This window comes from Tenrec ecaudatus, chromosome 14 (assembly GCF_050624435.1).
Source record: "Tenrec ecaudatus isolate mTenEca1 chromosome 14, mTenEca1.hap1, whole genome shotgun sequence".
Lineage (NCBI taxonomy): Eukaryota > Metazoa > Chordata > Mammalia > Afrosoricida > Tenrecidae > Tenrec > Tenrec ecaudatus.
In genome coordinates this window covers 116,859,887-116,883,370 of record NC_134543.1, presented here as the reverse complement: position 1 = coordinate 116,883,370, position 23,484 = coordinate 116,859,887, and the positions used below count along the sequence as shown (strand labels likewise).

Sequence of the window (23,484 nt, the reverse complement as noted above, 5' to 3'; positions counted from 1 at the left end):
CACTTGGGTGGCCTGCAGAGGACCGCCCCAGCTGTCGGCGAGTTCGTAAGCTCTTGTCAGATGCCCTGAGGCGAGAAAAGCCAAGGTGAAATCCCCTGGAAAGACTGGGTTTTCCTCCCAACACCTACTCACAAAATGCGGTAGCGGCTATAAGGTCTGGGCTTCCACTCCCCTGGCTTTCTTGACAGTGGGATTATCTCTTAGGATGGGGGTGGGTCTTCTTATAAGAAAAACACTTCATTGTAATGGCAGAACAAGAACAGAGAGACCCCACACTTGGAGTGAGACACCTTTGTGACAGTGTGGTGGTTAGCTGCTTGCTGTGTCTGCTCCTGACTCCTGGGGACCCCTTAGTAATCCCTGCAGGATCTTCATTGGCTGATTTTTCAAAGAAGATGGCCAGGCCTTTCTTCCCAGGCTACCTGAGCGTGGAAGTTCTGCTGAAACCTGGTCAGCATCATGTTGTTGGAGAGCCGTTGAGTTCGTCAGTTGTGACTCACAGCGACTGTGGCAACAGAGCGAAGCCCTGCCGGGTCCTGCGCCTTCTCCCAAGCCTTGTTATGTCTGAGCCTGTGGTTGCAGCCACTGTGTCAGTCCACCTTGTCAAAGGTGGTTCTCCTTTTGGGCTGCGCTTCCGCTTTACCAAACATGATGTCCTTCTCTCTGACAACCTGTCCAAAGTATGGGAGATGAAGTCTCGCCATCCGTGCCTCTAGGGAGCTTTCCACTGTACTTTGTCCAAGACAGATTTGTTTGTTCTTTCGGCAGGCCATGGTCCTTGGAATTCCTTGCCAGCACTGTAATTCAAACTCCTGGGTTCTTCTTGGGTCTTCTTTATTCAGTGCCCCACTTTACCACATACATGAGGTGATGAAAAAGATCACAGACAGGTGAAGGCTGGGCATTGGCCAAAAATCAATCCCAAGTCTCCAACTTGGAAGGGAAAATTCTATCACTGAGCATCAACTGCCTGATCAGATGCATTTACACACAAAATATCATCTATTAATATTAATCCATATATGCATTCACATGATGATTACTTCCAAAGAACAGTAGATGCTGTGCCCAGATTTCTGGTGGCGGTTTTGAAAGCTCATCTGAGATCCGTTTTATGTTTACACTTTCCATAATACAATGTTTTTTAATATATACTTTACAGCCATACTTAGGTGAAGGTGTGTGTATAGGTGTGTGTATGTATGTATGTACAAGTCTAAAGAAAAAATATATACTTAAAAAAACTAAAGAACAAAATTATAGAAAGGACTCCATCAGGAAATGTGCATGGTATTGTGTTGAGTGAAGATTCTAGGATAGAAAGCGTAAGTGGTAGCTATGCACGCATAGGAAATACAGCAAAATATTAGCAATGGGGAAACTTCACTGTATTTACACTTGTCTTTACTTTTCACATATTCTACAATGAACTTCTATAATTTGGATCGTCAGAAAAATATTTTTAAAAATTAAGGTCCCTGCTGTGTGCTTGAAAGGTTGCATAAAGGTACAAGTCGACTTAATCTGCAATTGATGTGTTTCTAGGGGCGATAACCATGGCTTTGCTAGAGAATCTGGTGGCAGGAAATGTGTATATTGTGAAGATCTCTGCGTCCAATGAGGTGGGAGAAGGGCCCTTTTCCAATTCCGTGGAGCTGGCTGTTCTTCCAAAGGAGACTTCTGAGTCAAATCAGAGGCCCAAGCGTCTGGATTCTGCTGATGCCAAAGGTCTGTACACTGCCATACTCATTACGGTGTTTCCAAAGCAAAAATAAGTGCATATGTTCTTTCCAGCTCCCTTGAATTTTACTTCAACTCCTACAGTTTCAATGCCCCTAAACCTGGTCTCGGTTCCCTGACCTGGTACTGGTGAGGTTCTGGTGTCATGGGCTACATGACTTTTCTGGACTCTTAGAGCAGCGATTCTCAACCTGTGGGTTGTGACCCCTTAGGGGTCAAACAACCCTTTCACAGGGGTCGCCTAAGACATTTGGAAAACACATCTTTCCGATGGTCTTAGGAACCAAGTCACCACGCCTCTATCAGTCTCCAGGCAGGTCCGCCCACACGCAGATAGATACACCCACATACAGTGTCCGACGTGAAGATGTTACCCAGGCTACACTGCTCAAGACAAAATTTCATTTACTTGTCATTAGAAATAAATATTTCACAATGTATAATTACATATTGTTTTGTGATTAAGCACTATGCTTTAATTATGTTCAACTTGTAACAATGAAAATACATCCCACATATCAGATATTTACATGACGATTCATACCAGTAGCAAAATTACAGTCATGAAGTAGCAATGAAAATGTTATGGTTGGGGGGTCACGACAACATGAGGAACTGTATGAAAGGGTCGCGACATGAGAAAGGTTGAGAACCACTGTGCTGGAGGGAGGCAGAATTACCTCAGAATTAACTGCCACCCTCAGACCACTGTGTTCCCGGTGACTTCTTTCGCCAGCTAGGCACCCACGTTGAAAGATGAGCCGCCCCCGCCCACCAGCTGATGGGAGCAGGCTGCCTGGGAGGTTTCATGGAATGAAAGAGCGGTGCTGGTTGTGGTGCGCAGGCTGAGAAGACCCTGGTTTCTGCTAAGAGTTTTCACCACAGAAAAACAACTTTTCCAGAGAGAAAGTTGTTTCTCTCTAGAAAAGCAATTGGGAAAATAATCTCCACTCTACAGAGCCACCCCTCACTCTGCTCGGGCTATTGGTGCTTCCAAAGGAGGCCAGAGCCCCTGAGGGCCCAGAGCACTGACACTTGCTTTTCCTCCTCGCTCGGAGTGTGAGTCCGTGGCCAGGGGCAGGTACATTTAAGTGAAGGGAACACCAGCCGAAGTGTGTGTGTGAGAGAGAAACTGAGTGTGTTTAAGGAGGTAGCTGTGGTAGCCACTGTATGGCCAAGGGAAGAGCTTGTATTCAGTTCTGAGATACCTGGCTATCATTCAAATGGCCGAGGGGCCAGCAGAATGAATGTCCCCTGAGACCTTGTTAGATGCCCCAGACCTAGTGAATCAGAATCTGCATTTTAACACGATCCCTGGGTGATGCGCGTGCACATTAAAGTTTGAGAAGCCCTGCTCTGTTTTACATAAATTGGAAACTGATCTTCAGCTTACCGATCTGCCTTCAAGGTTGGAACTACAACATGTAAGCTATTGTTGAATTCATCAAGGAACATTTATGCCTTGTGCCTTTAGCATTTATAAATTATGAACTCACGATCATGTTTGACATGAGAGCATCAAGTCTAAAACTCAGAGAGAGTCTTCAGTATTGGAAGACAAACCAGCCTCTGAGAGCAATGATCGAAGGGCACTGTGTGTCTTTTGTGCCTAGACAGAGACGATGTCAAAGCTTTTTTCTGTGAGATGAAGAAATATGATAGAAAGACACGTATTTATCTGATAGTGTGATCGGGGCCATTGTTTGTTTTCCTCGTTGATTCTGATCGGTGTGTTTCCTATTTAGCTTACGCAGGTTATTACCATCTGGACCAGAAATCCATGACCGGCATTGCTGTAGGCGTGGGCATCGCCCTAACCTGCATTCTCCTCTGCGTGCTCATCTTGATGTACAGAAGCAAGGCCAGGTGTGTATTGTTTACTGGGGATGTTGACCTGGGTGGAAACATTCAAAATCAGCCTTAGGAACCGCATGGAAATCCAGGGGCCTTTGAGAGTTAGGGAGACACCCTCCATCCATCCCCCCTCAACCGTCTCCCTCAACCACTTTAAAATAAATACATTGTTACTGGAATTTTTTGGAAGGGAGATTATTTTCTTTTTTAGGGGTGGGGATTTAGTTTCTTTATTTCCCCCCTGAAGGGAGCTTATTTTCATGCCATTTGTGAACCATCACTGTGTCAAGAAAATATTTTTTAAGTACAGACCTCATTCTCTCAGAAGCACAAATTATATCCTTGCGTTTAAGCAACAAATCATGACACACTTGATCTGTGGCACCTGCTTATTGAGAGAAACGTTAGCGGCTGGGACATTTTCATCCGTGGGTGGAGTTCCCGGAAGGGCCTATGGAAGTGCTGGCGGCACTTTGGGTTAAGGGGCGGGCCGCCCACTGAAGGCCAGCACTTGGAACGGACTGTCTTTCTCCGTGGGAACGTGAGGAAGCTGTGAACTCCCATCGAGGTTCACTCGCTCTAAACCAGTAAAAGAAAACAGCCAAAATCCCAGCCATCCAGTTGATTCCGACTCATGACGACCCTATAGGACAAGGTAGAACTGGCCTTGTGGGTTTCTGAGACTGTAACTCTTTACTGGAGTAAAAAGCCTCATCTTTCTCCTGTGGAGCGGCTGGTGGCTTTGAACTGCCAACTGTGTGGTTAACTGTGTGCCTGGAAACCACTATGCTACCCTATTTAGAGACCCTAAATAGAGTCACTGTGACTTGGCACCTGTTATAGGAACCTGACGTGTCTGTGTCACCGAGACCGCTACTCACACATATGAGGGGGCTTGAAAAAGATTGTGGGACAATTCCATTGTCTTTACACCCTCTCCTTTACACCAATTCTGTGAGGCTCCTTACAGTCTTGGGATTCCCTAAACAGATTATACAAGTTTAGCGAGTAGGGATGAGGCTCCCTATACGCTCTCTCAAACAATCTAATCCATGGTTTGACTTTGGCCAAGTCCTCAGCAGTGACTTACCCTTCCGTGAACTTACCTATTTCTAACCTTTGTAAAATTTCAACTTTCATTGCATTTAGTTTCACAAGGCTTCTTTTTGACATTAAAAAAATCCAAGTTAAGCACCCATTAATTTTAAGTAATTCCCATCACGAGTCCCCCTTACTTAGCCTAGAGTACTAAGAGTCTATAAGCATTTGGTATGTGTACACAGAAACATACTTGGGAAACATATTAATGAACGATTTGGTTCTAACATGTGGCCTGCTTTTTACTGTCCGAGTGTCTCACTGTAAGAATTTTATTAAGCACTTCATGTACAGTGTCTAACCCACCCACACACTCCACCATTCTGTCGCTTCCACCACATAGTGAATCCTGTGGGGTTCCCGAGGCTGTCCATCTTTTCAGGAGCTGAGTGCATCCTCTGCTCCTATGGAGGAAGTTGGCTGGTGGATTTGAACCAAAGACATTGAGGTTAGCTATTGAAAGCTTACCCACCAGGGATCCTTGCAAATTGTTTAAGTGATTCCCAACTCTTGCAGAGAAGGACAATCTCCCTGAATCGTATTGGTCCAAGTCCATTGTACAGGGGTTGCTGTGAGTTGAAGGTCAACTCCGTAACAACTGAAGACCACAAATCTGGCAGAAGTGACCCTGTATCAAGTTACCTTCTTTCACTGGCCAGTAAACGGTTCTGTTCATGTGAAAGTGTGCAGAACAAATGGGGAAATTGTAGGTGAAAACAACATGATTTCTGCACAAATTATAAGTAGTCATGAATAATCATAGTATGGTATAAGCTGTTGAAGTTTGGTTAAATGATTATAAAAATTAATTTTACATAGCAGAAATTGAAGCCCCAAAGAAGGCTGCTTCCTCTGTATCTAGAGATGTGAGGAAATAGGCACTGAAGAACTCCCTGTTTACAGTGTCTTGTAGGCCACATCTGGTACCAGTTGCCTATATCACCAGTGAATTAAGATTTCCTTTTGGGTGGGGGCAACATTTCAGGAAATCATCTGCTTCGAAGACAGCACAGAGTGGAACTCAGCAGTTGTCTCGGACCAGCGCTGCCCTGGCCAGTGGGAGTGAAGTTGTGAAGCGCCTGGAGGGAGCTGTGGAAAATGAAGAGCCCTTGATGCCAGTGACCGTGCCCAGCACCTTCATTGACGCAAAGGTACTCTGAGCTGAGGCCTGATCGGCCGCGCAGTCCCTCTCTGTACATGTAGAGCTCACTTACGGAAATAAACACTGTATTTACACACCTTTTAAAAGAAAAAAATAATTTCATATAGATGCTTCTTGACAAAAAAATACATGGGGAGAAGAATGTGGGGATACATAAAGGACAGAAGCATACAGAATAACAAAGATCAAGTTAAAAATGAGAAGGAAAAATAAATTTAGAAAAAAGAATGAGAAGGTAGCACAGATTTTAAAAGATGGGATTCTATCGTACTACAGGGTCTTACATTTTTTAACACTGTGGCGCTTGGTCTCTATTTACTATCATTTGAACTGGCCTGTATTTAGTGGATGAACAGTTTTTGTGTTTTCTTTTTATTTTTTATTAATCCGCTTCACACAAAGTTTGGTTGATTTGGAACTGAATTTACCATCAGAACAGCCTGGGTGTGAATGCTATTTAAAGAAATAAAACCCACTGCCATCCAGCCCTTCCCAGCTCACAGTGACCCTGAACTGGACTTCTGAGCCTATAAATCTTTTCACGAGCAGAGAACCTCGTCTTTCTCCCAGAGTGTGCCCTGTAGGGTCGAACTGCCAAACTTGAGGTCAGCAGCCCAAATAAATGCCTCAAAAGTCTTCCCTTTATGGTCCAAGGAAGTTGGATGTAGTAGAGAAATGTCACAGGAGGACCTGGCTCCATGTCCTGCCCAGAACATGTAATCACAGCAGAGTGGTGGCATTATGAACCCCAATGTAGTGTTATTTTCACTCACTTCGTAACATTAGATGCGCATTATTATATATCTTCCAAACTCTTTTTTCTCCAAAGCCAATCGAGAAGCTACGATAATAATTTTTATCCCGACAGCAGTTCTAATAAAGGGTGGTGTTGGGGAAAGGTGGAGAGTCTATCTTCAAGAAAACAAGCTTCATGTGCTGTAAATGAGGGGTTCTCAAACTACCCCTGGCCAACCCACTGTCTGTTTTTATATGGTCACCTCCCTCCATTAAGAATGGTTTTCACATTTGATAAGAATTCCTCCCCCCCAAATAAAGAAGAAAATGTGACAGAGACAACATGTGGTCTGCAAAAAATATATGTTTTTTCTATATGGCCCTTTAAAACCAGGAACCGTGATGGGGCAGTGGTGAAGGGTCTGATTGTTCACCAAGAGGTGACTGCTCAGGAGCAAGCTGGCAGTCTGCTACCGTAAAGATGTACTGCACCCTTGGGAACCTTAGAAAGACGGTCTTACTCTGTGTTGTATAGTTGGTTTGATTTTTTTGAGTCAGAATAAGGGTTGGCCCTTAACAGAAAAAAATTGCCATATTCTATTATAACTTACCTTTCCCACCTTTTCTCTAAAATTTAGAATGATAAAAATGTAACAAAATATTAGGAAGCTAGTTATTAAGGTTCATCCAATTATGTTTCATAGATATACTCTACTTCTTTCTAGTACAGTGCGTTTTGTGGGTAAATTGGTTTTTGCAACTCCCGTATCTTTTCATTTTGAATTTTTTTGTAATTTAGCTTTTTCCTCTAATGCACAGTAAGTTATTCAGCTAACTACAAACTACTCTAAAACATGAGACCTTAAAACTAAAAATCACAACTCCTTCTGTGTCAGAGCAGCACTGTGCCCCATGGTCTGTGTCCCTGTGTGGTACAAGCATCTGCTGACCCAAAGGGTGGAGGTTCGAGACCGCCCAGAGCCACCTCAGAGGAAAGGCTTGGCCCTGGGCCACTGAAAAATTAGACTTTGAAAACTCTGTGGAGCTTCGTAAAGAGCTTAACATAACAGATTTTCTGTGGTTGCTCCATTGCGACCTTGGAACCGGATGTGAGAAAGAACAGGAGAGAAGCTCAGTGGGAAGCAGCCTGGAAAGGGGAGAATTGAGAGTGAACCAAGGAGGCAGAGAGAAGGGGAGGCCTGCGAGCCAATCCGGAGGGCAAATATCTCACTTAGAAGAAGCTGTGACCCTAGGAGCTCATTCCCCCTTTACTGACCGCTAGGTACAGTGATGTCTCCCCAACGACTCTAACTTTGTCAACATACAGACAGGTTGAAAGACTAAGTTAATGGCTACCCGGGTTGTCAGTGATAGTTGGCCCCCTTTGCTGATCGCTCTGCATAAACTCTGTTTGCACTGCCATTTGAAAAGAAGCACTCTACCACCAATACTTCAGCATATTTATTGTCCTGAGAATAATCCCAAACCATAATAATAATGTAGAAATTATCAAGGGTTTGTGAGGGAGGGAAGGTGGGTGAGGGAGGGGGAAAATGAGGAGCTGATACCAAGGGCTCGAGTAGAAAGAAACTGTTTTGAAAATGATGATGGCAACAAATTTTCTCCGTTTATTTCCCCAGGGAGGAACTGACCTGATAATTAATAGCTATGGCCCTATAATTAAAAACAACTCTAAGAAAAAATGGCGCTTTTTCCAAGAGTCTAAGAAGGCAAAAGCCGAGCAGGTAACTGACCTAAATGCGGGAAAGCTTTGGCAAGTCCTGATAGGTGAGATGATCCTCAAAAGGGAGACTGGCATAGACAAATGCTTTGTTTCCGTATCTGGGCTCTTCCTGAATATACTTTGATTAATTTGGGACATGCCTCTCTGGAAAGCCGTGAATGACCACTTCAGTGACAATTAGAAGCAGTAATCAGAGCTCTGGTTTTCAAAGAGAATTGGGGAGGGGAGGGCAGCAGAAAAAGGAGTGGGCAGACCATGCATCCGAAGCACTGAAGCAGTGGTTTGGACACTTCCCTTGCCCCGATCATCCTGACAAGCTCCCACTCCACACACCCTACATGAGGACGGCCTTCTCTTCCATCTACTCCCAACAGTTGCTCTCTCAGAATCGTAGAATATCAGACGAGTTTTATTTTACTAATGTCACTGATGGCATGTTCTGTGTTTTTGTGTAGCCTCAAAGAAGATTTCCTCAAGCCGTCTGCTTGTACCAGCCAGGCACCACTGTTCTGATCGGTGATGGAGACTCCCCCAGCCCCCCAGGCCAGACGGCCGGCTTCCCAAGGCCCTTCTGTGTGGCAGCTGATACTGAGCATTCAGCCAACAGTGAAGGCAGCCACGAGACTGGGGATTCCGGAAGGTTTTCCCACGAGTCCAATGACGAGATACACCTGTCCTCAGTCATAAGCACTACACCCCCGACCTCAGATTCCTTCTCTGGCAGTGATTCAGGTGGGGATCCCACAGTCAGGAAGCAAGAAGACCCTGCAGGGGCATCGGTCGCTGGGCAGGCTTCCCCGTCCGTTCTGCAGCCCCCGCCTGCCGCGCTGCCTTTGCATACAAATGGCTCTCCCATCTAGACAGCCATGTCCAGGTAGCCTCACCTGGACCTCTGTTCAAAGGACAATGAACAGGGAGCAGCCAAAGCCTTTGCTCAACATCTTGCTGTCTTGCTGGGTATTTCAACTTTTCTATGAATGTCTTTTGGTGATATTTTTTAAAGCTCACGTGTTTGAATGTTTCGTGGTCAGCAATGTGAATGGACAGTCAAGACCTGTGACTGGGTTATAAAATGTATCACTGGAGCAAAGGGAAGGCTTCTGGAAGCCCCTTTGCTGACGATCTACCTCAGTTTGCCAGATGGCAAACCCCGAAGACAACTTTGTTACCTCATTTGTTCTTTGAGTGTTTTCTCAGCTGCATAGCCAATGATACTTCCTACGAGCCTTTTGTTTTCATTGCTGTGAGTGTGATGTGTAATGTGCTTGATCCCAGGAGTCATACAGGTAGATGAGTAAGAATGTTTATCTGAAGCTCTGATTTGAAAGGAAAGAAAACATCCCCAAACTATGACATCTGCATAGTTCAGAGAATTTAACACCCCTGACTGCGGAGACAAAGAGTGGCACTAATACTGCTAACAGGCCTTCCTGGGGCGGGCCTTGGAGCCTGCGTGCTGTATCTGCTGTGGCCCAGACTTCTGGCTGCCGAGAACAGTGCCTTTTCTGCCCTTCCCCCCTCCCCCTTGGCAAAAGGCTGCACTGTCTAGTTTGCAAAGCATCCTCGACTTTTTCAGTGTGTTGCAAAGCCTCATGCAGAAATGGTTTTTAAAAAGAGAACGGTTAGCTTGGTGCTTTTGTTATTGTTTTTAATCCTAGCTTGGCTTAAAGGGGAGAAGAAATTTCATAAAACTTTAAGACTAACTGTAAATGCAACAATGGACATTAAAACGGGCTTGAGGCTGTCACAGTAACAGTGCCTTCCAGTAAATATTATGACAGTTTTTGCCTTAGACCTTTTGAATATTGAAGAAGTTGTTTAGGACAAGAGTTCCCAAAAAAGTTGCCTTAAGAGTTTCCTGGAATTTATCAATAACTATTTGAGTGGACGTTATCTTACCAAAGTGTGTTTTGTTCCCCAGTACACACTGTAGGTGCAGGTTTTGTTTAGGGATGAGTATTCAGGGCTCCCACCCTAGCGGTTCCTTTTTCTTGAGTTCCTCTTGTGTCCTCCTTTCAGCGGCAGTACTCGGTCCAGGAGCGAGCCAGTCCTCTTGCTGGTTTGCAATCAGCAGACTTTACTCAGCGACCTAGCACACAGTAGGTCTTCTCCGTCTTGACACGGTGCCTCTTAGGTGCTGGGCCATGGGAGAGGGTAAAGAATTAAAGACATGATGAGCCCCATATTCTTTCACACACAGCCCCCCCCCCGCCCTCCAAATTATCTAGAAATTACTGTTAAGCCTCATCTTTAACAGGGATCCTAATGGGTTTTCTCTGTAGGCTTTTCTTTTACAGAATGGTATTCCGTGAGGAAAAGACTGCTACGGGATATGAATCCGACTTCTCGGCCCCTGTTATCTGCTCTCCCAGTGACTGATAATAGAACATTTGGGGGATTTCTTTTTATTTTGTTGTTTCTAATCTGTAGTCTTGTGCCAAATTGGATGTGTTCAGAAGTATATCGACATAGAAGTGCCAGCAGCCACGTCTGAGCTGAACTCAGAGTCCTCCCCCATTAAGTTACCCAAGTGTGGTCTCACAGCAGAACGTACAAGTAGAGCTTGAGGTGAAGAATCTGAGGCAAGGGAAACTGCTGCTTCTGCCTGTATAGCTCCTGTTTTATACTACCTCCTTTTAAAGTTATTCTAGTGTGATTTTTTTTCCTGTACTCAGGGAACATTTTGTTACTTTTGAGCTGCCTCATGGAAGCATGGGCAAATTGACAGGGTATGGCTTCTTCTTTTTTTTTTTTTTTTTGGTTTGTAAGTGAGTAGAAGTATGTGGGGCCAACTTTTATCAGTATCTAAAATTACAGAGTACATTGAGATCATTTTAGTTTTGAAATTTTTATTAGCAGGCAAACATATTAAATGTTTTAACGTGAAACATGATCCTTTGTGGTTATGGACAGATGAGTCTAGGCCTGTGTGAATTTACATATTTTCAATAGCCCCAAAAGATTATCAGACGTTCTTGAGAAAAATATTTTCTTTGTTTGGTTTTTAACGCATAGGCCCATAGTTAGTGTAGATATTTTAGACTCTAACTATTTGATAATTATTTACTGATACATTTTTCATCTTTTCATTTTGTTCTTTAAACAGATCTTTTCATAATAATTTTATTACCAAAGAATTTTTACAGTAGAATGGGAAAATTTGAATATAATTTTCCCCGACATTGACTTAACTAGAGACCTCTATATGTATGAAGCTTATACAAGTCCTTACTAACCCAAAGCAATAGGGTTTATATTGATTGCCATAGTTAATTAAATAGGCTAGTAATTATAACTACCTTATTGTTACCAGAGCATTTAAAACACTATTATAATGCATTCTTTACCAGAAGATTGCTCCAAAGAATTTCAAGTGTATTTTTTTTTTTCTTCAGCAAATAAATCTTCAACTATCCAGTATTAAAGTATTTTTAAACTGTTGAAACTATTTGTTGGGGGGGAAAAGAAAAGAATCTTTTCTTCTTTTTTTTTGAAAAGAATCTTTTCACCAAAGATATATATTTTGGTTTTATTAAATAAGATATTTAGATATTTAATATACCACAAAGACTTCTTCCTACTTGGTAAAACACGCTTGTTTGAAGTCTTAAGTATAGCATGTGAAGGTGTCCATCGCTCATGGCGGTGTTACTTCATGATATTTCACTCCTTAGGGACAGATATGCAAACGGTAGCTACGTCCTCTTCCAAAGACTTATTTGCTGTAAGTACTGATACATGCATTTCTCTTTTATACCAAATATTACAAGATACTGCTTATCAGTATTTTCATACCAAAGACCACTAAAAGATTATGTTAGCCTATAAGTAATTAAAAGATGAGCAGATTTGAAATAAATTTATTTAGAGGCTGATAGGGGATCTAGTTTTAGTAGCAAAAGATATCAAAAGCCAAGTTTACGTAATGAAAAGCAATACAATTATATTGGTATTTATCAGTGTCTTATTTCAAATACTTTTTCTCAGCAAATTTTAAAAGGAAAAAGAAACCAAAGATATTTAAGGTTACCTTCACATGTAAGCAAATTTAGATGTACATTAGAACAGTTTCTTGTTTTTCATGTCCACCAACTATGCCTCTCCAGGACCCTGTCTGTATACAAACTGCATCCTTCACAGGGTCTTTCTGTTCCGGCTGCTGATTCAGCCCCAGGGTGTTTTTGCCAAATGCAGAGGGGAGACTCCCCCCCCCCCCCCAGCACCTTTGCGTGTGAGATGTTGTCACCAGAAATAGCAGCAGAACCCCTGAATAGACCAGTATACTCTCCTTCCTGCTGAAACAGGACCCGGCGAACACAGAAGACTGGAGGCCCTCCAGGAAGAAACGGTGATCAGTCACAGGCAAACCATTTCCATCACTGTATAATTGGATTCTAATAGATGTGCTCTTTAAAGTTGCCTGTAAATCGGTATTTCTCAACTTTAGTAAACCTTTGAAGGAAGCGAGAGCCTTTCATGGAATTTCGCGTTTTTGAGTAGCCTAAAAGTGAAAACCCATTTTAGCCACCAGGCTACTGTCGACAAGCAGCGCTGGCATATCCAGGAAATCGGATCCACCATGACATGCTATCTATTAATTTACCTGCAAATAGGAGCATCACCAACAATGGAGATATGGATACCGATTTGCATGGGTTTGCCTTAGCTTGTTAAGGATTCCTGTCAGAATCTTGTTCATTGATGACAACTCAGGAGCAAAATTCCTCGTCAAGACCATGTGCAGACACCCTTAGAAACAATTCAGAAGGTATCACACACAAAAAAACCAGGCGTTAAAGAGATGATTTCTTTTAAATGCACAGACCCCCTCATGATTTCTGCTCTAGCGGTGGATGTAGTGATTTACTCATGTGCATTTATACCTCGTCGATTACAAATGTTGAATATTGAATGTAAAAAGAAACTAAGCTCATGATGTTTCTGAAACTAAACATTTATTTCGTAGACTTTGTTTCTGACAAGTTACCTCATGGGTCTCTGATGGAAATTGTTTCTGCTTAATTTGGGGCGGCTGTGAGCACAGAGGGTTCTGGAGAGCGCTGTACACAACTGCTTGTCTGACTGTGGGTCTTACTGAGTGTTAGCAAATCATAACCTTAGAATTCCACGCTACGTTGGTGTGTGCTCAGGACGTGAAATCAGCGGCTAATGCAAGGTGTGTGTGCGCAGGCTTTCCTCATGTCAGGCAGCTTCCCTTTTAAAGCCTTTGACAGTGTTTATGGTGAAAGTCTTGCCTTGTCATTAGGTAGATTCTGTATTCTTTTCCGATTGCTGCTATAACAAAGCCCCACAAATTTAATGACTTAAAACAACACGGGTTTCTTTTCTTTTTTTTTTTTTTTTTTTGGTCGGACAGTTCTGTAGCCTCCAAGTCTGACTCAGGCCTGGTGGGACAAACTCCAGGGGCCACAAGACTGTTCCTTCCGGGGGCTCTAGGAGAGAGCTCCTTTTCTTGCTGTTTCCAGCTTCCGGAGGCAACTTACCCTTCCTCCTTCTTCAAGGCCAGCAAACGCAGCATCTCACTGGCCCTGGTTGCATCATCTCCTCCCTCTCTCTGATTCCACGAGTAGAATTTTAAGATCTCCCCTGATTACATTGGGCCTGCCTGGATAACCCAGAATAATCTCCCCCCTCAGGATCTTTAGTCCTGTCTGCAGCATGCCAACAGGTGAGGTAACCTAGTCCCAGGTTGTACGGACACCTCTGGGTGGCTACTGACAGATACCTTGTTTTATGGACGTCTCATCCCCATCAACTCTCCATAGATCCCAGGTCCTTGAGAGCTGGTGCCCAAAGCCATGAACACTTGGCTTGTTGCCAATAGAATGTACTAATGTTTTTTATAAATCTGCAAAAACAATTGACTAGGCAATTCAGCTCGAAATATTTTCCATGAGTACTTTATAGGGAATACAAAGGATCTCCACTGTGTGGCTTAGAAAACAAAGTTTTCTAAATATTTACCTCTAGTTCTCTGGGATTTCATCAAAAGAAAAAAAATTTTTTTTTACCTGTGTACTATAATTAACCCTCCCCCTTTTTTTCTGACATAATTATGTGGTGGGGAAGGGGTTGGGAGAAGACTTCAAAAGACAGGGACTCAAGAATATATGGCCAGGATCATGCTCAAATTCTGTCTTGGTTTTCTTTTAAAACCACATTTGCCACCTCCAGATTGTGTGCTTTTTCGATAAGCTTAATGTTTTCAGCTTCAGCAGACGTGTGTGAAGTGCTTAGGTTTGGGTAAACCCGAGGCCTTGCATCCTCCGCTTTAAGGAGCTCCGCATGCTTCCTTAGCATGAACCTCGCCTAAGGTCATTATTTTTTCATGTTGTTCATTTCTTTGATTTCCATTGTCCCATTTTCCTAGAAAGCTTTAGTTTCCCCCCCTAATTTTCAAGTCACGCCCTTTGTCTGTTTTGAAGGATAGTTGCTAAATCTGCCTTAATTTTCAGCGTTTCCTCAAATGAACTAATAAGGCTATCTTCATCCTGGGGCGGAGACCTGGATGATATTTGGACTAAGAGAGCATGTAATTTTCTAGTCTCTAAGAGGGGATTACAGTATACCATTAGTGAGCCAAGCAGATGCACTATCTCTGCACACTGCTGCGTTCTGCAGAGCGAGGATTGTCCGTTTTAGAGATCAGGCCACTGAAGTTTGTTGTGTTCATCGTGCCAAAGGTGGCAGAACCAAGATAAAACACAAGTTGATTCAACTCCAAAGCTTACAGGATTTCCACTTTGGTAGACTGCCTCGACTGAAAAATAATATTTAATTACCCAGGCTCATAATTCGTTCCATGAAATGTGGCTACTTTTATGTATCCATGAAGACCAGATTATGTCAACAGCACCTGTCCACGAGTGTCGTAGTCAGCCAACAGAGGGAACGGTCTTAAAAGACAACAGTTGCTTCCCAAGAGGACTTTAGAAGTGCCCAGCCATAGCTCATCCCTTGGCGGCGCGTAGCCTCCCTGTCTCCTCCTTCAGAACTCTGCATCTGGCCAGCTCGCATTGTGTGAAGACTGGTGCTTCTGCCTAGAGCCCATTAGAAACAAGCCACACGTGCTCTATAGAGTCCTTCTCCGCGATTTTCTTATTACCGTAACTCTCAGAATTGGGCTTTATTGCTTGTCATTTTTCAATGTAATCCCTGTATCGAAATAGGAAGTTATTAAATGGAAAAGTCTAGAAGTGTCATTTGTAGTCCTGCCTTTCCTAATCTAAAGAGTCATTGGCTTTCATTTGAATACAAGCTAATTAATGATTTGCACTAATTTAAGAAGGAGCCTGACTGAGGGAGAATCATTCTAAAATATGTATAAGGTCAAGCATCAGAAAGCCATGTTGAGAATTATTTGGTTTTATCCACCTCACACAGGGTGGCTGTACAAGACTAAGCAAAACTACTACATTGAAAATTTAAAAGAAGAATTCAGTTATAAAGAAATATAAGCCAAAAGGCTATGTATGAGGCTACGAAATATATTTCTTCTATAGATCAGAATTTCCTATTATATTTTGTTTATGCTAATTTTTTTAAGTTTGCATTTCCTGTATGTGCAGAAAAGTAACTAATAGGAGAAAACAGTTGGTAGAAGATACAGCCTGGGATGTAAACAGTTGCCCACAGTGGGGTTACAGCCATAAGAGGACAATAGAGGAACTTATTGCATTTTTGAGAGTACTGATCTTTATCTCTCTATGTGTTTATATAGATAAATATTCTGGCTTTTCAAGATTGAGGGAGAGAGTCAGTTCTCCAGAGATGTGGATGGGCAAAGAGCAAAGTATATTTCGCGTATTCTTTTCGCTACTACTCTTCAAAATTATGAATCATTTTACCATTTCTGTGAGTTGCTTGCGATGAATTTTACATAGGAGAACACCTGCTGGAACGCAATGCAAGTCCACCTGGGAAGGCTTTTTGGGAAGAATAGGCTGTCGTCTTCTTTTTAGAGAAAAAGGAAATATTTTCTCTTAGCTTTTCTTGGACCATCAAATAGTACCTTTAGACTAATCCATAAGATTCTGAACCCATTTGTAGGTTTACTCAATTTATATCTTATAAGAGATTCATTGTCTGGATACATAACTCAGACTTACCAATCTTTAAAATATTTATGCTACAGAAGTTTATTTTTCTACGGAACTATCTTTAAAAAGATATATATTGAAAATATGTACCTTAAAATAGTGCTTCCTGTCGCCACATGCAGGTTATCCACTGTGTTTCCAATGAAAATGATCACTGCCGGTTAGCAACTTGAGCCTGTTGTAGAAACTTGCAAAGCCTGAATGCACACACCTTGCCTTAGCCCATCGTTAGAGTAGAGAACATATATTATGAGCGTTTGTCTGTTCGTTGATTTGTTGGACATGATATGTATGTGTAATTATTTTCTGTTTTCTTTCCAAGATGTGAATTAAATGCAAGTGTGGGAGCCAGTTAGATTATTTCATATTCTAGGTGTTCTGGATCCTTTCACTTGGTTTCTCATTTTCTTGTAAGGGCAGCCTTGGCCAACTTGCTAATGGACCACAGAGCTGAGCTATATTAATTTTAAACTTGACTCAGGGGATCAGCTCTGTGAATCCATTGCATGAAGAAAGCAAATGCTTGCCTTGATTTTGAATGTACCTTTTTAATGTCTTTTTAAAACATATTTTGCTTAATAATGTGGGTTTGTTTTCTTTTGATAGTATCGTAGTAAGTATTACCTAGTATTTTTCCCTCTCCCCAGGGTAGTTTATGTACTACCCTACCGGTCATGCCAAAAATGAATAAAAGTTTAAATGCCAAAATGTTTATGAAACTGCTGTCTAAATACTGATGGATTGCACAGTATAAATAAAAGTTTTCCTTAGTTAAATAAAAAGAACTTCCTTTTGCTCTTTTTTCCTTTAGGGGATGGAAACAAAGCATGTTCAATTTATAGAGTGATAACCTTTCATATCCTGGGATGGGATGATTATAGAGTTTACTTGAAGAGTGGGAATAGAGCCTATTTGAGGCATCTAAGAATTGTTTTTATCTGGTATTTATTTAATAGAAGCAGGGAAATAACAACGTCCCCATTCCAGTAGATAGTTCTTCACCTTGAGAACTCAATAATCGGTAGCCTAAAATAAAAGTGTGTGAGCTTGTCCAGAACATCAATGACGAAGAGAATAACTTAAAAGCAGCACAGATTATAGTAGTAAGAAAAGTTTCAGGGGTAATAAAAGAAGACAAAAAAGCAAAATATATCACTAATATTTTTATATTGAATACATATTAAAATTAGTTATTTTAGACAACTATTGTTAACCAAAAATATAAAAATGAAGGTATTGCAAAGGGATTAAACATCAAGATAGAGGCCTATGACCAGATAAACTATTATTTAAATGTTAAGATTAAAGCTACTTCTAGACGAAGGAGATAATTACCATATATCTACCCATGCTAAATGGACAATAAAAGATGTACTCTAGGGAGAAAGAAATGCAATCCCCCCAGGAAGGTATGAGAAGAAACAATGATGAGCGGGAAATGCAAATCAAAACCGCAATACCACTTAACACACATTGGGCTAGCTACAATCAAAGAATGGGATGATAACTGGTATTGATAGGGACAGGGAGAAATTGGCGCCCTCGGGCATTCCTGGCAGAAGGGTGCAAGTGCTGTGGGCAACTTGTGTGGCAGTGCTTCAAAAAGCCCAAGTTACCAATGGACTTAGCAATCCCACCCAGGTAGAAACCCAGAAGAAATGGTACCATGTTCACAGAAGGCTTGTATATGCGTGTTCAGTGCCATACTGGAATGGATGAACAAGTGGAAGCAGCCCCCCTATCCATCCACTGAAGAATGAGGGGCGTACTCAGCTGCACAAAAGGGATGACGTACCGACCGGTGCTGACGCGTGGATGAGTCTGCTGAGAGAAAGAAGCCCGTCACAAATGGCACTGTGTTGCATGGTAGACCTCTACATGAAACATTCGGGACATATGAACTCCCAATCCATAAAATAAAAATGTCCAGCCCCCAATAAAATTATTTAAAAAAAAAAAAGAAGAAGAAATGTCCAGGATAGGCAAACCCATAGAGACAGCAAGTTGATGTGTGGTTTTCAGAGACCAAAGAGTGGTAGAGTGGTGAAGAAATAGCAGGCAACTTCTCAGGTGTATAGGGTTGTACACATAACAAATCAGAAAGGCTTAAAATGGGCACAGTTCCTGGCTTCAACAAGAGAGTTCATAAAATGCCAGTTATTTCATATTTACAGTTTGTTCTTTTAGCACCAGGGCTTGTCATGCTTCCTAGGTAGTCCTGTCGTGCTGTGTTTCATTCACAAATGTGCACACAACTTGCTCGTTCCCACATGTTCTTCAGAAATTTCTCAGGCACCCACAGCGTTGCAGTCTGCCCATGTTGGCAGTATTTTCATTCCGGAAAAAAAATCTGCCTCTTTTCCCATTGCTGTAAAAAAATCAAGCTAAACAAAGCGAAAACGCCACTTCACTGTGCCATATTGCGTTCACCAGCTGTCACATAAGAATCTGTGCCTTCCTAAGTCTTTAGACCCAAAGATCAAAGACAGGTGCTTCGCTGGAGATACATCACCTAACATAAGACGTTGCAGCCTTGAGTGTTTTTAATCATACTGCCTCAGAAAAATTACCATGGACCTTCTTGTGCTGGTGATTGGGTATCAATAGTAGAACTTACTCAAGTTCACAGGACAAACAGTGGTCAAGGTTGAGAGTTAATAGAAGCATGTCCCTTTCTTGTAAAGTTCCTTAATGTGTTAAAACAATTATAAATATTCATTAATCATTGGTTTTAAGTTATTTTTAAATATTCCTCCACTAGAAATACTTAGAAATTAAGTTTTTTTCTGAAATAGTATATATTTCGGCAATACCTTCTGAAATATATTTATGTAAAATTCACATGAACCTGATACTTGGCTAAAATCGAAAGCTTAGGAAATGGCCTGGAATATGATTAGTAGTAGTATATCTTAAATAAAGTTATAGGATATTAAGACTTCAGCGTTGAATTATTGGCAAGTATCACCCATCCATTAAAAAATTCAAAATAAACAAAACATTAAAAGACATTTATTTATTGAGCACATTCTTTGTGCCAGACAATAATGAGCAAATAGCAAAATACTCCTTGATCTCATGAATTTTAGAGCCTAGAGGTTAAGATGGGATTTCATTCCTTTCTCACAATATTTTTTTGTATAAGAGATCATTTAATATAAAGGGTAAGTGCACATCAAGAAAACATCCCAACCCAGTGCTGCCCAAGCCCACAAATCCAACACCAATCCACAAAGTCCTCCTCCATCTCACAAAACTGAAGCAATGATGCCAACTGCAGGAGGAAAGCCAAATCAGTGAATGTGTAAGCATCTCAGCACTGGCAGGGGTCTCCACACGACTGCTCCAACACCCAGGGCTGCATCGGGGTAGGTCCATGTGGCTTCTCCTCAGGGATGTCTTGCAGGAAGTGAGCCTTGCCAGCTGAAGCAGGGAACTGGCTAAGGCAGCTGCACCCTGGTGCGACCATCACAAAGCAAGAGACCCAAGAACTAGAAAGGCGAGGCTCACCGAGCCATTTATCCCTCCACCCTTCAATTAACCCCACATGTGTTTATCGGCCAGGTTGGCACAATAGATTTTAACTATCTTAGATGGTGAGACATTATCTCATGCACTTTGGGCAGGTTATCAAGAGGAACCCATTCCTAGAGAAGGACATCATGCTTGGTTAAGTAGAGGGTCAGAGAAGTAGGTGAAGACACTCAACCAGATTGCTTGAACCGGTAGTTCCAGCATCTCACAAAATTTAAGGTGTAATTTCAAACAGACATGGTACAGAGTAGGAACATGAAACAAACAGGAGCCTGACCTAAACTACAAGGAGACTTCCCTGCGGAAGGAATACTTGAGTTAGGAATAAAAGAGAGACACTGAGTTGACTAGACTCAGATTAGGGAGAAGACAATTCCAAGAAAAATAACAGTTATAGAAATGCAGAATGGATTAATAGCTGCTAAGCGTTAGGTGAAGGAAAGGGATAGATGTGGTAATAACAGAGTACAAAATCTTGTCCTATGGGAGTTTTGTGGTGAAGGTTACTTGAGGGTGCACACGTGGTAAAATTCCATAAAGCAAAAGACACACAAATGAAACCATGCCTTATTGGCAAAATCTTACTAAACTGGATTGTATCAATGTCAATTCCTTATTTTTTGGTTTTATATTATAGTTGTTTAACACGTCATCCCTGGGGGAGGCTGGGGTAAGGCTGCCGAGGTTTCTGTACATTTCTTTGTAACCTCCTGTAAGTCTATAGTTATTTCAAAATAAGATTGTTAATACACAGGATGCTTTGGTTCCAGAACAGAAAACAGATTGGATGGTGGTCACATGTGGGAAGCAGACGGATGACTATTATATTAGCCCAGAAAAGAACTAAGTGATCATGGGTACACTTGGGTGGTAGCAGTGTGGCTAGAGATGGAGGACAGATGGACTTACAAGGCAAAATGTACGGAATCTGGCATAAAAGAAAGAGAATGACGTATTTGGAAGTGAAACTTGGCCCCTTGTTCCATAGTACAGAACATAAACATTTACAAAAAGACAGTAAGAATGTGTCATGACAAAGTCTTCCTGAACCAAAGGGTCTGATAGTGTGTCACTTGGGAACTATTCCAGGAGCCTTAGTGGCACAGTGGTTAAAGCATTCAGCTACCATGCAAAGGGTTGGCCATTCAAATCCACCAACCACTCTTTAGGAGAAAAATGTGATAGTTTGCTTCTAGAAAGATGTACAACTTTGTGTGGATGAGAAAGCAAGAGGGGCATGGATTCGAGTCCAGGTAGCCTATACCTAAGGTCTTCGGGCGATGGAAGTGGCTTGTACAGGTCTATTAACATAAAGATTGGAGAATTTAACTACCAGGAGGAGGCACAGAAGAACTGGAAATTGCTTCTGTAAAAATTCCAGCCAAGAAACCCTATGGAATGCAACATGAGGTCGCTAGGAATGAAGACTCAATAACCTAAAAAATGAAAAAAAAAAGATGTGCAGCTTTGGAAATCTTACATTTGGGATAGTTCTCTGTTCTATTGGCTATGTATCAGAATCAACTCGGTGATAGGTTTGGTTTGGAGGGAGCTTTGTTGACTAAAGTGCACTCCATAGTTTGTCAACAATTCATCGTCTCGGAGCTTCAATACACTCACTGCCATCAAGTCAATTCTGACTCATAGAGCCCCTTGTACAACACAGAACTGCCCTCGTGGGTTTCAGAGACTACATCTTCACAAGGGTCGTGGGCGCAACCTTCTCTCAGGGAGCCGGGGGTTCGACATGTTGCCCTTGCAATGACCAACCCAAAGGGCTCCCAGAAAAGGACAGCCTGCTTGGTTCCGTGGCAGGGCAGCAAAAAAGGAAGATGCTCGAGGGGAGGGACTGACACAGTGGCCGCACCAAGGGGCTCACATATAACAGCAGTCGCGAGCATGGTGCAGCACCAGGCGGTGTTGTTCTGTTGTGAATAGGGTTTGCTATGCGTGGGAACGGACTCAAGGGCACTTCACAACAACAACAATCCAGCTTCACATCACTGCCTTCCTTCCTTGCCCGCTCTGGGAAAATGGCGCTGTATTCTTCAATACCGCTGTAGTTTTCTTTTGCCAGCCGGCATGAGGTCCAACTTTGGTCAGTAGAGGTGTGGGAGGAAGGGGCTTTCCTTCATGGCACCATCTATTGTTTTCCGTGAGCTCCTGCAGCAGGCCTAGCTTCTTCAGCAGCCAGCTCCTGCTGCACATGCAAGCAACTTCTCTAGTTCGAGCCCCTAACCCGGCAGGCATCACTCAGCACCTGGCAGCTTCTGGTTCTCTTCTGCACACCACAGCACTTCTCTGCCATCCATGAGCCACAGCTGTGCCTCTGTGAGCAGGGGCGGGGGTGGGGCTGGGAGCGTCCTTCAGAGTTGACTCAGTGGCAGTGGGTTTTAGCTCAGCCTGGGGATGGCGGAGAGCCTTCCTGTCCTTAGATTCTGTCAACTCCCTATGGGTCACTACTCCTTATTTCTGCTTTTGGCATATTCTTTAAATTTCTCTGTTGTTTTTACTAGCCAATCTCTCCCTACTCTGATTCTCTGCTTTAGTGAATAAGTCTTTATATGAAATGTTCTCTGTTCAAATCCCTGTGAACTTTCTGTCTCTTGATTGGATTGGATTCTGATTGCTACAAGTTTATTGCTGAGATTCCCGTAACTTTGAGCTTTTGATAGCCCATCTGTATTTGCGAACAGAGGATTCTTGAATGTGGCTGATCACTGCGTAGAGGCTGCTGACTAGGATTTCAATTATATCATAAAAAGCAGCCAACCAGTGTTGCAAAACTGCCAAACACTTAGAACTGGGTTTGATTTTACTTCTCGATTTAAAACAAATTCTGAATTTTAAATGGTTACAAACAGAACTTATAGGAATAGGAGGTTGTTCTCATATTTTCTTTATTCTTCTGGGAATGGTCCACATTAGTCTTAATTGATTTATATTAGAGTTTGAATGTTTAAATATTCTGCCATCCAACCTTCTGCAGTACAAATAGAATGTAAGATGCAAAGTATTAAAAGATACTGGTAGAAAATCAACACTTCAAAATACAAAATGAGAAGGTAGCCTCTAGGGCCAGGCCATAGGTGGCTAATGGTAAGAGCATGTACTTATTTGTAGTATGTGACACTGTTGACCACCTCTCCCTCTTTGTGATTGCCTTTCCCTGATGTTTCATCCCTCTTCAATCTCTTTTATAGGCTCTTATGCCTCTGCCCACTCTTTAAATTGTCAGTGTTTCCTTGGATTTTATTCTTCTCATTTCCCATTGGCTTGAAGTGAATTTGTTCATTCTTACAGGTTTCAGTTGTCTCTTTTATGTCGATGATAGCACATGCTTCATTTCTAGTCGCTGTTCCTGCTGTCAGCTGGGGGGGGGGGGAGCTAGTGGTCACCAGTTGACTGTAAATGCATGAGTCTGTCCAGTGAGGAGAATAACCAGTCTAGCTGAACCCCAGCCAAATGATAGGCACCGATTCATAAGCCTCTGGGGC

General features: G+C 42.3%; 1 protein-coding gene across 1 annotated transcript in view; it reads left to right on the top strand.

Moving 5' to 3' along the window:
- The window catches only part of PRTG (protogenin), a 130,050-nt gene extending 120,681 nt beyond the window's left edge, over positions 1-9,369 (top strand). The window contains exons 16-20 of the mRNA XM_075531523.1: positions 1,546-1,728; positions 3,486-3,606; positions 5,678-5,843; positions 8,230-8,334; positions 8,789-9,369. Coding sequence (XP_075387638.1) covers positions 1,546-1,728; positions 3,486-3,606; positions 5,678-5,843; positions 8,230-8,334; positions 8,789-9,193 — 980 coding nt within the window. The 3' untranslated portion in view covers positions 9,194-9,369. The remainder of the gene's footprint in view (positions 1-1,545; positions 1,729-3,485; positions 3,607-5,677; positions 5,844-8,229; positions 8,335-8,788) is intronic.
- Positions 9,370-23,484: the final 14,115 nt, after the last annotated feature.